At 37.3% G+C, this 14294-nt stretch overlaps 1 protein-coding gene and 1 pseudogene across 2 annotated transcripts; both read right to left on the bottom strand.

Moving 5' to 3' along the window:
• Positions 1-833: 833 nt before the first annotated feature.
• LOC127621287 (CMRF35-like molecule 1) lies at positions 834-5255 on the bottom strand. Of its 2 annotated transcripts, none has more exons than XM_052094814.1 (7): positions 5108-5255; positions 4446-4778; positions 4192-4299; positions 3797-3874; positions 3538-3633; positions 1471-1526; positions 834-1058 (listed from the first exon to the last, which is right to left on the bottom strand). In XM_052094814.1, exons 1-7 carry the CDS (start codon positions 5139-5141, stop codon positions 897-899), a joined length of 867 nt encoding a protein of 288 aa, XP_051950774.1. In that variant the 5' UTR covers positions 5142-5255; the 3' UTR covers positions 834-896. The 2 variants fall into 2 exon arrangements, with proteins under 2 accessions (XP_051950774.1, XP_051950775.1); XM_052094815.1 differs by having other exon boundaries at positions 927-1058; positions 1421-1526.
• Positions 5256-6234: 979 nt separating this feature from the next.
• On the bottom strand, positions 6235-13864 carry LOC127621195 (leiomodin-1-like; annotated as a pseudogene).
• Positions 13865-14294: the final 430 nt, after the last annotated feature.

Here is a 14294-nt window from a genome sequence, read left to right as displayed (position 1 = left end):
TCAATTGTAACTGGTGGGATTAAATGGCTAGATTACCTGCAGGGTTCCAGCAATGTCTACAAGTTCTGAATTGGCTAGTGCATTATCAAACAGAGATGCTGTGACAGAACCTTGGAGACAGCAGAAGGGTTTCCGTTAGCCGATAATCAGTACCGCTGCTCCCTATACGCATATTACACAGACTGTGTAGGGCACCAGAAACTCCATCAGCTACCCTTACGTTAAATGTTATTCAAGCACCCGGTCCAAGTCACGGAAACACAGACCTTTGCCTCGTGTTTGCACTTTCAGTTCGTGCTGGCACCGCGCCTCGCAGTGCAAAGATGGTGTTCAAATGGCAGCTCTCTTGCTGCTGCAATGCTCTAATGTCCCTGGTCATGATATACATCCACTGATGTATAGATGCAATTTTCATTCATTAAATTAAAAATGTTATATTAAGTCGGATTAGAACCCAGAACCAAAAACCTTTACCATGAGAAAAATGAGACATTCTGACAGAAGCTTACTGATCCATCCCAGTACTGTCAGTGTTAAGTACAGATGAAGTAATCAAATTAATTAAATATTTATTGGAGTGCTTGAACTGGTCATCAAGAATGACAATTTATTAAAACAGTCAATTATTATTTGACTCTATCTGCACATAACCTAATTAATATTCATAATATTCAGTTTCGCCAATTCGTGACGTCAAATCCTGCACCCATACTGTCCCCAACACTTTTTAAAACAAAGTAACACCCGTGATTTTATCATACAGTTGAAACAAGATACTAGAAAAGAAAGAAGAAGTGAAAAATAATAATAATGACAGGAAACAAATGTGGGGATGGTAAATATGTATTTCACATCAACATGGTTTCAAGAGTGACTTTTCAGAGAGATTGAGACTGTCAGTGCTGAGTGATGAGTGAATAAACAGGGTTCAGGTCATTCTGGGGTGCAGGATCACTGTGTTGCACACTGGTATATATAGGAGAGGAATCGTCTTCTTTAGGTGGACCATCTAAGCTATAGTCTGTCATAATTTCTTCATAGAGTTGATAAACACATATCTGAGAGAGATAATGGAAAAGAGAGAGGGATAAGGTTACATAATATGACTGCCATTAATGTATTCAGTGAATTCAGTGTTCAATCAACATATTTCCTGTATGTACTCATTTGACTAATCTTCCTGCTGAGAACACCAGCTAGCATATCTTGTGTTTTGGATGCTGTGCTATAGCTAAACCAGCAGGACTTTCTTGGTCCATCAGCTTTATCAATTAAGTTTGACTGGTTGGCTAACATGGCTATACTGGCCCACAAACCAACCTAAAATAGCATGGAAATTCATGCTGGTATAAACTGGTTTCTTTAGCAGGGCTGTATGTGATCTTATTTTGTCATGGTTATAACCAGAAATACTGCTTACATATAAAGTGTATTTCTCATCCCATGCAGAGATCGCTGGGGCTTTCATACCTGGTTGAGATCTGGTTGATCTTGAGCTGAATTTTCAGGGGTGGGAGTTTTCAAAGCTGCAAGATACCAAGAAGCATAATGTTAGAAGTTATAATGGTTCATTTGCTTGTCAAAGCCACTTAAAGCACAATGAAGATCTAAAGAAATAAATCAAATCACCACCCTAAAAAATGATTGTGGTGAAGTAAATATAGCAGAAATGATTAAGTACTTTCTACATTGAATGCGATTTAAGAGTTTAAGAGCATTTTTTAAGAGTGTTTGTTTCAGAACCTGGTGCATTTTCTCCCTTGGATCGGTTTGTTTAGGCATATATGAACACGACAATCACACTCAGATCCGCAACAAAATTGCAAACAAACTCTGGAGTGGTTCGCTTGTGGTGAGAATGCAAGCCAACCCAACGGACAAACTAACTAAACAAACAATAACCCTATAAAAACCATGTTCATAACTGAGGGATCTTTGGAGAAGACATCTGTAGATCAGCACTTCTCTGTAATTCATCATCAAAACATGGATATAGCCTTTTGGCAACTATATGTTTTCTAATTCCTGAGGTAAATTTAGTACGACCGTTTCTCTCTTTTGGATATCGGCAGAACACGGAGCTTAATCCTGGAACAGCAAACAAACACAGTGACCAATAAGAGGACAGTTTGCTCACATGTGACATTTATTGACATAGTTTTGTTTTTGTTTTTAAGTGTTGCCTTGTGAAATTCAACCGAACCAAGAAGAAAATGCAAACAGTTTAGTCCACATTTTGGAACAAAGCAAATGTTATACAGGTCTGAGAGTTAACTTGAAAAGATTAAGTTGTCCTTTTCTGCTCATATTATCTTATCGCAGCCCATTCAGCCCGTTTGGCAGCCGACCCACTAGCCTGCTCGGTTCTCCCGATGGCCAGTCCGTCCCTGATCGCCCCCAAAGTGCATCGGCCGACCGGAAAAATGTCCGGTATGCCAGATTACCAGTCCAGCCCTGGTTGGGAGGGTTATTTTGAAATGTATTCCACTACAGATTACAGGATACATGCTGTAAAATGTAATTTGTAATGTATTCTGTTAGATTACTCAAGATCAGTAACGTATTCTAAATACTTTGGATTACTTCTTCAGCACTGGTAGATTTTTTTCACTTGTTTTGACTATAAAAACTCTGCCAGAACAGTAAGACAAAATACACATGTTAAAAATACATTCTCTGAAAAACCTAAATATCTTATGCAGTATTGTTTCTAAAACAAGGACTCATAAATATATCAAATATATCATTATATATTTTGAGGATGGAATCAATAAAAATTGTTAATCTCTTCAAAAGTATTTGCTGTTTAAAATAATTTCCTAAAACAAATATTACCAGCACAATCCAATAAAACATGCTTCAAAGATAGTGGATTCAAGCATGCGGTGCATAATGGTGGATCTTCATCTAATATTAAAAATGTATGTGTGAAAAAATAAAAAAAACATGGCAGCCCACATGTGCAGATCCTACATATATCGCAGAATTACAATGAATGTCTTTAGAAGCTAAACTCTCTTGATGAGAAAAACATTTCTGAGTGCACCTTTAAAGCCACCAAGAATCGTGTGTAGCCGTTACATAAAAATATGGTCTGTTAAATTTACTAGCAATTTTTGCATGGAAATTTTTCCTAGGTTTTTAAGTAAACCTGACTCCTATTTTTTTTCAGTGCATTAGAAACATGATGATAATAATAATAACAATAATAATAACTCCTTACATTTATACAGTGCTTTTCTAGGCACACAAATCGCTTTACATAATATAGGGGGTATAACCTCAACCACCACAAGTGATGATGAGATTTATCAACTTATACTCAATGACTGCAAATGACTTGGGTGTCATACAGCAGCCTGATCTCATTAGTATACGTAGCTATTTGTACATTAATGTTTTTAACATTTTACAAATGTTTGTACATTTACAGAGCATTGTTGCACAACTATCTCAAAATATCTTTCAGTCATCAATTCTCTATTTCTCTTATTTTTAAAGCAAAATAACTGATGCCCTGTTTAAAGTTTCTCTTACATCTGATTGATCTTCGTCTGTATAGAAACACTAAAGCCACAAGACTCCAGAACACCAGCAGTACCAAAACAACTGCGCAAACCACAATCACGTTCACTGGAATGAAAAAAGAGAGAAGAAAACAAGCACAATATTACGAAGATTACTTGCTGCAATATATCACGTTTGCTGGTAGCATGAGTGTTATCATAAAACATTTTATTTTTATAAAAACATAGTTTGAACACATTGTCCACAAACAGGCAGAGAAATGAATTACCGGAGCTTTTAATCAGATCTGTGGAGCCTGTTGACTGGACTGTTGGTAATAACCGTTCATTTGTGTGAGAATTATGAGCTACAGAGAGAGAGAGAGAGAATCACAGCATATCACATCGTTTGAGAGAAAAAGCAGATTTTCCCCTATTAAAAATAGTAGTTTTATCACAAATATTTTAACATGTAAAATGTATTCAAAATAAATAGGCTAATATATATTTTTTTAAATAAGGCTGTAATGTATGGAATCTTATAATATGTTGTAAATTATTCTGGATAAGATGTATTTGCAAAATGACAATGAAGTAACCAAACTAATTTGAAAATGTTTGCTAAATGTTGATGGATGATGGATTGATGAATCAAAATGTATTTTTTTAGTGGATGAAATTCTACCTGCATATTCGTGTGTTGTTGTCCATGTAGATACGGTTTGTGTGTGTTCATTGGATTTTGTAGAGCTGAACACAGGAGTCAATGTGGTAAGAGGAGGGTTCGCAGGAGCTGCAGAGAATAACAAGCAAAAGAACAATGGTTATGGGATTATAAGAGCACATAATACATGTGAATTCATATGACACATATTCACATACTTAACATTATATACAATTATTAGAAGAAACAGGAACTGTGCAGGCATAAATACCCACCTGGACGGACAGACAGCTCGACTTTAATCAGTGTGTCCCTGAACCATTGATCAAGTCCACAGTAATAAACTCCGGCGTCTTTACGATTGAGTTTTCTGATGGAAACATCAAATGAGTTTGCACTCACAGTGTTCATGGCATAATATCTTCCATCTGAGACTACCTGATCAATCCGATCAGTTTTAATCAAAACATTAGAGGACGTACAGGGATCACGGCAAAAGTACTTTGGTGTATATTTGTGTTTGTCTGGATATTGACATCTGATATACACCTCTTCACCCTCTGTTCCAACCCAAATGTTTCCAGACTTCATCAACACACTGCTAAAAACTAGAGAGAGAGAGAGAGACACAGTTTTAAAAAAAACTTAATTAGTTAACTAATCTATTAAAGAAATGTCACTCTTTACACAATTGGTGCCTTTTCAGCAATATTTAGAAATTCAGACAACCTCAAAAGAAAGTTCTCATATTTCCCAGATTTACATTGAGTTTGGCAAGAGGCTATTTTGAAATGTGGTGTGGAGCTCATAATTCAGGCAAGAATTTTGAATGTATTTCCAGTATTGTTGACATGTACGTATATGACAATACAATACACAATAAAAGATTAATGTTTATCTAATGAAAAGGAAAACATGGATGGAAAAATGTATTTACCTGAAAGACATAAAATCTTTAGCCAGGTTTTCATTCCCTTTAATATCAAATACTCTTAAAGCAAAATGTCCTCTTAAAGGAAATGTAAGTATACAGCTTTACACAATAATACATTCAGCAAACTACATCAGAACACTATGATGAATACTTCACTCCAGTTGACTAAGAAAAAATGTGTTTATGATGCCCAGCCCTATGAGAGAGAGAGAGAGAGAGAGAGAGAGAGAGAGAGAGAGAGAGAGAGAGAGAGAGAGAGAGAGAGAGAGACAGAGAGAGACAGAGAGAGAGAGAGAGAGAGAGAGAGAGACAGAGAGAGAGATTCATGGCTAGAGGACACAAAAACAGCAGACTTGAGGGTGGAAATGAATCCGAGCAGCGAAGTTAACTAATTTTCTCGCTGATGCACTTATAGCACATTTGCACAAACTTATTATGCAAGCTTTATTCTGCTGCTCTGAAGTTCTGACCCCACTGTCTACTTTAGAGAATTCATTTCAATATAAAAAAATATATTTATTCCTTATAACTACATCTTTTTGCTTGCATTTAATGTTAATTAGTGGAAATATTTGTATTTATTGCCTTTGTCCTCTCATTGTTACATTAAATGTTACATATTTAATTTCTGTCCCTTCCATGTACAACAGAATTCTCAATAAACTACTTTGACTTTTTACATAGGCAGATATGGCAGAAGAAGTAAGAGTATGGGTAGTGCGCCATTTTCTTTATCTGGTTTTCTTTAAGCTCTGTGCCCCCTGTAGATAATTCACATGCATTGCACCTGTTATTTTGTTGAATTAAATCATTTTATGGTGCAAAAACAAGATTGTGGCTATGCTTGAAATAGGATACTAGCATACTTTACTAATTCTCCGATGTGCAGTATATTGTGTGGTGGAGAATGCAAACTGTCTATATACATGGAATACCCAAATTGCCTCCTAGTTTTCACTGCTGCATAATAGATCAGTGGTTCCCAACCAGGGGCCAATGCCCAATAGGGAACCTTGGTAAATTTCCAAGGGGCCTTAAAATGACTAAATGTATAAGATATATTATAATAAGCTAAATGTGTAAAAAAAACACATAAACTGACATCAACTTTTTTTACTTTAATAACTCCCATCAATGGAGAACAGTTCTTCAAATCTCTGGAATCATACAATTAATAATGAATAATAATTTTATCTAGAGACATGACTGTTTTCTGTTAATACAGTTTGAAAACAAGCAGTTTGTCATCATTACAGCAAAATACCAGAGGAAATACAGAGCATTCAGATATTTTCTTGGACAATGGAGTGCCTTGGTATAAAAAAGGTTGAGAACCACTATGACAGACAGACAGACAGACAGACAGACAGATAGATAGATCTTAATTGGAGTTATAGTGTCTACAAATTCATATTCAGGTCTGGCTCTGTTCTTTTCCGAGATCCAGTACATTTCTTTTAGATTTTGGAATGTTGTTTTGCTCACAAATACACCCCATTACAGAAGCAAAAGACCTGCTGATGTGACAGGTCGCAAATTATTCACATTGTTCATTTTTCCATCTTCTTTTTATGATCAATAATTCTCTCAACAGTTCAGATTCCCCAAAATCCAAGATCATAAACAAATCTCCTTATGAAATAAAATACAATATCACATAAATATGTTATATGGTAGCTTGAGACTCCCGTTTAGTATGTTCTACATTTTAACAAACACATAAACAAGGAATTCTCCACTTTGCCTTTTTGTGATATTTTTTTTTATCATATTGCTGCAGAGTTAATGATTAGTGCCACTTCATGACAGGTTTACAGAAAGATTTTAGTGTGGAAGGGGCTGAGAACAAATGAGCTACAAATGACATTCCTAAAACCCATTTAATTTATTTATCTTATTTATACATTTCTTAATGTTCTAGGAACCCCAAAGTTGCCCCTCACAGCTTCAGTGATGGCTAACTTTCCATGGAAAAATCACACTCAGCTGGAAAATACACTGTGTAACACCTCAAATGTTTATATATATATATATATAGTGATATCAGGCAAACAGTCTCAGGTGCCTGCATGTGTTTCAGAGAGAGTGAGACAGTAATGGGGAATCTCATCTTCATGTTTCTGTGGTTTCCATGATGATTGAGTTCCTAAGGACTGTGGGGAATCTGAAGGTATTTGCATTTACACCAAACCGATGCTATCTCAACCGCTTGGGGATCTCAACCTGAGAGAGACATAGAGGAAGAGCATTAAGCATTTATATATAAAAAATATTTGCATATCATGAAAACAAGGTGCTTTTAAATGACATTTTTAACATTTCATGTCAGTTACTGTTTGTCTACTCTTTCAGACAGTTATGTTTAATAAAGAGCCAGATACTGACATAACACTGATATGCATGATTTTGACATCTATGACCTGGTTACACCTGGTATTAATGCTGCGTTCAAGTCCTCTTGGGATGTTCGTACTCACAAGTTCAGAAGTCTAAATACAGATTTTGTTGCACATGCCAGCTAAATTACTTTTGTTTCTGTCCAACTGTATCACTGTACCTCTTTAACAGTACAAAAATGCAATCAAACTAAGCAGTACAGTCAAAACCCATAAGTAAAACTGAATTATTACCAATACCAGTTTCCTTCCAGTATGATTCTTAAAATCAACACACCCCCAAATTGGAAAATCCAGAGTTTCCCCACTGGTAATTAAGACTTAGTGATGGCATTTACTGTAAGTGCACTCAAATCTTATACGATCATTCTGACATGACTTGAACGCACCATAAGATGCATTTTAGGTGACGACGGTAAAGACAGTTGTGAACGGGAATCAAAACGTTTTGAGATTTGTCCACTTAAACCGAATATGGAGGTGGTCAAATATGGTGGAAAACACATGCGAACACATTGTGCTCATAGTGTACCTCTTTTACCTTTTTGAGTGTGTTCGTGTTGCAGTCTCTGATTGATGCTAATAGCTGATCTCTGAAATTCCCCTCCGTCTGTCGGACAGCTGTACTACTGTCTTGCTTCCTCTGAGAGATAGGGGTCAGTGACCTCCTCAGTGCCTGAACATCTAAAGCTGGGCCGGGAGGGGGTGGAGGAGGTACTTGCCTACATCCTGTTGCCCCCTCTTTCTTTTCTGTCACCTTAGGCGTGGCTTTGGGAGTTTCCTGAGCAGAGGTGAATTTGGAAGTTGCTGCACATTTAGAGTCTTTCTTCCCAGTGTGGATGGACGATGTAGTAGCTCTTGGTTTATCTGTGTCAGGTGAGTTCTTCTTATCTTGAGTGGGGGGTTTGTGGGTGGAGTCAGTCTCCTGTCTGGTGAGTTTTTGTGCTTTTAGTCGTTGTAGCCGCTTTCTGTCCATGTTTCGACTCAAGATGTTCGTCATGGTCATCCTGGGACCGGCCAGCTCAAAATGATATCCCAGCTTCAGCAGAGACAAGTTCGCATATAAGACTTTGGTCATTTCCATCTCTGTCTTGCCTCCACAGACATGTCTTTGGTTGTGAAATCTCAGCTCCATGAGGGAACTGTTGTGTTCCAGAGAGTTGATGATGGCCAGGATGCCTTTGCCTGTTAAATGGTTGGAGTCAAGGTTGACGCCAGTCAGGGTGGAGTTATTGAGTAGAGTTCCAGCGATGGCGAATGCGACATGATCATCCGCTCTCGTGTTAGCAAGGGAGAAGGTTTTAACATGAGTGTTGCTACTGAGACCCTCTGCAAATTGTATCAAAGTGTCTATCTTAATGGCATCTGAATTATTGACATTGACCGCTGTTAGTTCAGGGTCGTCACAGCGAACTTGCTCCAGAAGGTCATCAAACATGCTAGAACCAGTGTCACTGTCCATGTCATCATCTTCAGCACAAGACTCATCATCTTCAGTAACTGAACGGTTGTCCAGTTCCCAGTTTCCAGAGACGCTATAGTTGGAAATGGTAGACATCTGCAGCTCATTGTATTCAGAACTTTTTGCTTGTTTTTTTGTTCGGCCTAGCACTTTTTCTTTCTTTAACTCGCTTTCACTCTTTTTCTGAGGTTCAGGTATTTCCCTCTGTGAGTGATGTTTCTCATCCTCTTGTTTTCTCTCAGTCATTGTGTTCTTCTCTGCACTTCTAATTCTGCTTCTCTTCTCCATTTCTCCATCTTTCAAGTTTATCCTGCCTCCTTCTCTGCTGTTCTTCTGTTTGTCCAGGAATTTAGTTCTGATTTCATCTATTTTCTTGATATCTGCCTTATTGTCTTTTATTTTGAGGTCCTCGGCATATTTATCTCTCTGCAGTTTGGAAATGAATCCTCGAATTTTTGTGTTTTCGCTCGCTTTTTTCTCTTTTCTCTCTTCCTTTCTCTCTCTTTCTTTCTTATTCTCTTTTTTCTCTTGAAGTTTGGAAATAAGCTCCAAAGTCTTGCTGCCTCCCCTTTCTTTACTGGAAAGTTCCCCCTCTTTCTGTTCTTTTACACTCTCTGTCTTACAAATGGTCCTTTCACCTTTCTTCTCTTTGATAATTATCTTGTCTTTTTCTTTTTCTTCTTTATCAGGTAAATCTTTAGAGTCATCCTCTCTTTTTCTAGCCCCCTCCTCGTCATCTTTTTTGGAAGGCTGTTCCATTTCAGTGTTTCTGCTGTCTGTGTCGGGAGGGTCGCCACTCCGTGACCTGGAGAACTCTCTGCTCCTCATCCTGCGCAGTCGATCTCTCCTCCTGCCCTCCCCTCTAACCTCACCCTTCAGCATTAAACACAAAACAAATGATTCACCACAGCACATGACACTTAAAAGTTGTTTGTCTTTTGATAGTTATATGTTTAAAATTAGAGTTGTCAAAATTAACGTGTTAATGCATGCAAGTAATTAAAAATGTTTAATGGTTAATCATTCTTAATCACAATTAACATATTTACATACAACAGCGATTTGGTGACAATAGACCTTATTCACATTAGCGCCATCTTTGATTTTTCACAGGAATGGCGAGGCTGTGAGAGATAGACCTACATTCTCTTCAATGGGTTGTACTGTTGATTAAAGTGTTTTTCATAGTTCCACAGAGGAAACATTGAAAAATGACATTCCAAATTTTAGTACACAAAAAAACTCAAGAAAACATGATTAGTGGAAAACTAGATGTGATTTGGGAGCTTTTTGATAGCTTTATACAGTGAAGATATGGTAAGTTTTTCCCTTATACCCTTGTTTGCATTCCCATCTGAAATCAAAAATGGCACTACTGTAAATAAGGTTTATGATCAAGTGATGGAGAAAAGACCTCTTCCAAAACCAACCCAGATGGGACTTGTGACAAATGTACTTTACATACTTTGTAAGTCAGAATTTTACTAGAGAAGCATGTCAAATCTTAACTATCAACTACAAGCCAAACACGATATATGGGAGTGATGAGGGTCTGCTGAGCAGATTGTTGGAGTTCTCCTGTGGAGCGTCACCTAATGATAACCTAATGAAAATTCGGATTAAGTATCATTATATAGCTAGTGCCGGTGTGCTAAAAGTAGAGCAAGACGTTGGTCATTTTTGGAATGGCATACTACACACTACTCCTAATATTTATGTTAGATATGACAGAAGCAGTAAAAGTAGTTTAGGTAGTATGCCATTCCAGACATAGACACTGTCAGCAGCGCTTTTCATGTGGAGTTCAAACATGTGAACTCCATATCCAAAGTCGACAGCCACAGTCTGCCGACAGATTAATACAGAGAGTTTAAGAGATTGAATGCACTTTGCAATAAATACACACCCCATGGAGACTTCAATTAGCCAACCTCCCACTTAGACTTTGGGAAACATTTAATGTTCTTGAATTTGTGCTAATTTAGTGGATTTCAATCATTATACTGTGAAAGGCTTTGTTAATAAAGCAGTATTACATTTTGTATTGTTTTCTTTCCTGAGATGGAAATAAATGCATTTTGACTGGAAAATGTAAAATCCCAGCACTTTCAAAATCTCAGATTAATCATGATTTACTATGTAACATTATCTGACTGACAGCGCTTGTTTAAATATCTGTTTTTGCCTAATCAGGATCACATTTTTGACATCTTAATCACTGTATTTACGTCCTACATTACTTTATACTTTGCTTTCATTTTGGTGTGTATTTATCGATAAATACCAACATCAACATTAAATCCATCTGGACATCAAACAGAGGAAACATATGTAAAATAAATACAGGCAGTAGATGGATCCAGCTGGAGCTGGGGAGTTATTTTTAGTGTCCATTAGGAGGGAATGAGTGTGCTCTGTAGATTTGTGTGCTATTGTTTGAAGAAGTCTCAAAACTCTCAGCCGTGCCCTTATAAGGCTGCAAAGGGAGGAACGTCTGGAACGCCATCCTCGAAAGGTCCCAAGCATTGGACTTGTTCCAAAACCTCACTGAGGCCAAGCTTAAAGAAAACACTTACAAATCAGTATAGTACATGACTTTACCTACTGACTATTGCAAAATAAGCAGAACATAAATCGTTTTCACAGCTGCTTTACAGGGTGCATGTGGAAATGACTCTTCGGTCAGAATTTTTTATATTCTTAGTGCCAGAAAGTTCACATCCATCTTTGTGATTGCCAAATATGATGTTGCACCTGCATAAGCTTCCCAATAGTATATCAGAAAAGTCATTTTTAAAGGTTCTTCAAAACTCAGGATTAATTAAGGTCAACTTTAAGATCTCTTAAGGTGGAACCACTGTTTTTAAAGAGTACAAAGTTGCTTAATACCTTTTGTGAAGACTCCACTGACTCCACTGAGTGTGTTCTGTTGCCTGCTGAACATATTTCATACAAATACTTCAATATCTCAGTAGAGTTTAGCTAAATCTAGTTTGTGGCCCCTTGAGTGTGTATCACATAACTAGTTCTTCATTAGCACCTGTTTAAACCTGTAAAACACAACTATAATACTCCAAAAACACCATCTCAGCAGAACCAGATACCATCTGTCTGCTCGGTTACTCAAGATTTCCTGCATATACACATTTTAATTTTTCTGAATCCTGTGTATACCAGAGTACAAAAAACTGATCCATGATACTGAAAGTTTACAAAGACATTTGGCTGTAGACCAAATGTACACACTTCAAAATCTTTACCTAAGAGACATCCAAACAGAAGTGCAAGCAAAATATGACATTTGGAGGAATAAACTTTTGTTCTGAAATAAAACTCTTGTCTTTTCAAAAACAAAAAAAGCTTTAATAAGTTGTCCTTTGAGGACTAAGTGTTCTGTAAATGTGCAGCACAACAAAATACTCAAAGGCAATGCAGAGGTCAGATGTCATGTGACCAATCACCACCAATACTTATGACGGTATTATTATTATTATTATTATTATTATTATTATTATTATTATTATTATTATTATTATAGGGCATTAGGATCCCTCTGTAGTCCATGTATTTGCAGCAAATATACATGGGACAAGGACGGCATGTTATCAAGGATCTTTGTGATGCATCTACAGTAAATCAGCCATTTAGTGTGTCCTCAGATCTGTAAACATTTCACACTATGATCAGAACAGTTAGAGATAGAATGATACAACACAGGTTCAATCTGCATTCCCTATCCATTCCCAGTCACAACTTTTACCTATAAAGCATTATTTTGGTCAAGTTTGAATTGTGTAAATGGACAAAATCTGTCAAATTGTCGGTAACAAATTTCTCACAGTGTTAAACTAATATTCTGTGTTCAATACAAGTTGAGCTCAATCGACAGCGTTTGTGGCATAATGTTGATTACAACAAATAATTATTTTGACCTGCCACTCTTTTCTTTAAACAAAGCAGATATCTGGGTGACAGTGAGACACTTACAATGGAAGTGAATGGGGGCCAATCAGTAAACTTTAAAATACTCACTGTTTCAAAAGTATAGCCAGATTTAAACAGTACGTGTGTTAACATGATTTAAGTGTGATACAATCACTTACTAACCTTTTACGTGTAAAGTTACATACAATTTTAAAACTTAGTTGACATGACGATATAATGTCAACAAACCCTAAAATTAATGTAGAAATGACGATTTAACAACATTACAGCTCTAATAAAACATATTTAACAGAAGAATTAATGTGTGCATTTATAAAATGATAAGCTTCACGTTTCTGCGTTTAAACCATCCAAAAATAGGCCCCATTGACTTCAATTGTAAGTGCCTCACTGTAACTTATTCCTTTAAGGTGAAACCTGAAAAGTGAATTCATCAATATTGATTTATGAGTTGTAGTGTATTATGATTTCACATTAATATGAATTACAGAATCATCACCTCTGCACTCCGCTCTCTCCGGATCAGTCTTTTCGTCTCCCGCTCGCAGTAGTCGAGCATGGCCTCTGTTGTATCCTCGAGAGGGGAGTTTTTCTGTCTGGTTCCGCTGACGGAGTCCCACCGGTACATTCGTATCCGGATCGATGTAAAGGAGCTCGAGCTCCTCCACCTCCTCCGGTGACAGAGTCCCGAGCAGCACGTCCGTATCCGAGTCATCGCTCCCCTGCCTCTCCAAGCGAGAGAAGTCGTGTTGCCCGGACATTTTGGGGAATATGTAATGTTTCTTAGCCAAGTATTACGTTTTAGTTTGCAGGAATTCAGCAGACTCAATTCAAAGTATATTCGTACCCTTTTACAAATGCCGTTAAATCCATGATGAACTGGGTGCAGATGGTCTCGCGCTCAGAGCGCCTTTTACGAGCTCCAAATCAAGCTCGTGTGCCAAGACGCATTACTCGGGATCCTTCACATCTTCTGCTGCATGACTAAATACAGCCCGTGCGTACGCACTAATGTGAAAACGTCGCTCTTGTACTTTGAGAACAATTGTTTCTTTGCAGATAGAGGTGAGTTGTACTCTTGCAAGTCTATGGGTTAAAAGGTGATTCAAGCGACCAAGACTTGTAAGACTCAGCATTACTAGTCAAATGTCTGTAATTGCTACTATTACACTTCCGATGATTTACTGTTAAAATATCTGTCGTTGCTACTGATGTACATGTTTGCCCTGGCTCTGTAAGTTTTATACATAGCCTATGATGGCTCCATATAGGGCTTCGGGTTAAAGGAAGGGTTCACCCAAAAATCTAAATTCTCTCATCATTTACTCTGTCTCATGCATCCCAGTTGTGTATAACTTTCTTTCTTCTACAGAACACAAACGAAGAT

Source organism: Xyrauchen texanus, chromosome 27, assembly GCF_025860055.1.
Source record: "Xyrauchen texanus isolate HMW12.3.18 chromosome 27, RBS_HiC_50CHRs, whole genome shotgun sequence".
NCBI lineage: Eukaryota > Metazoa > Chordata > Actinopteri > Cypriniformes > Catostomidae > Xyrauchen > Xyrauchen texanus.
This window is presented reverse-complemented; position numbering and strand designations above follow the sequence as displayed.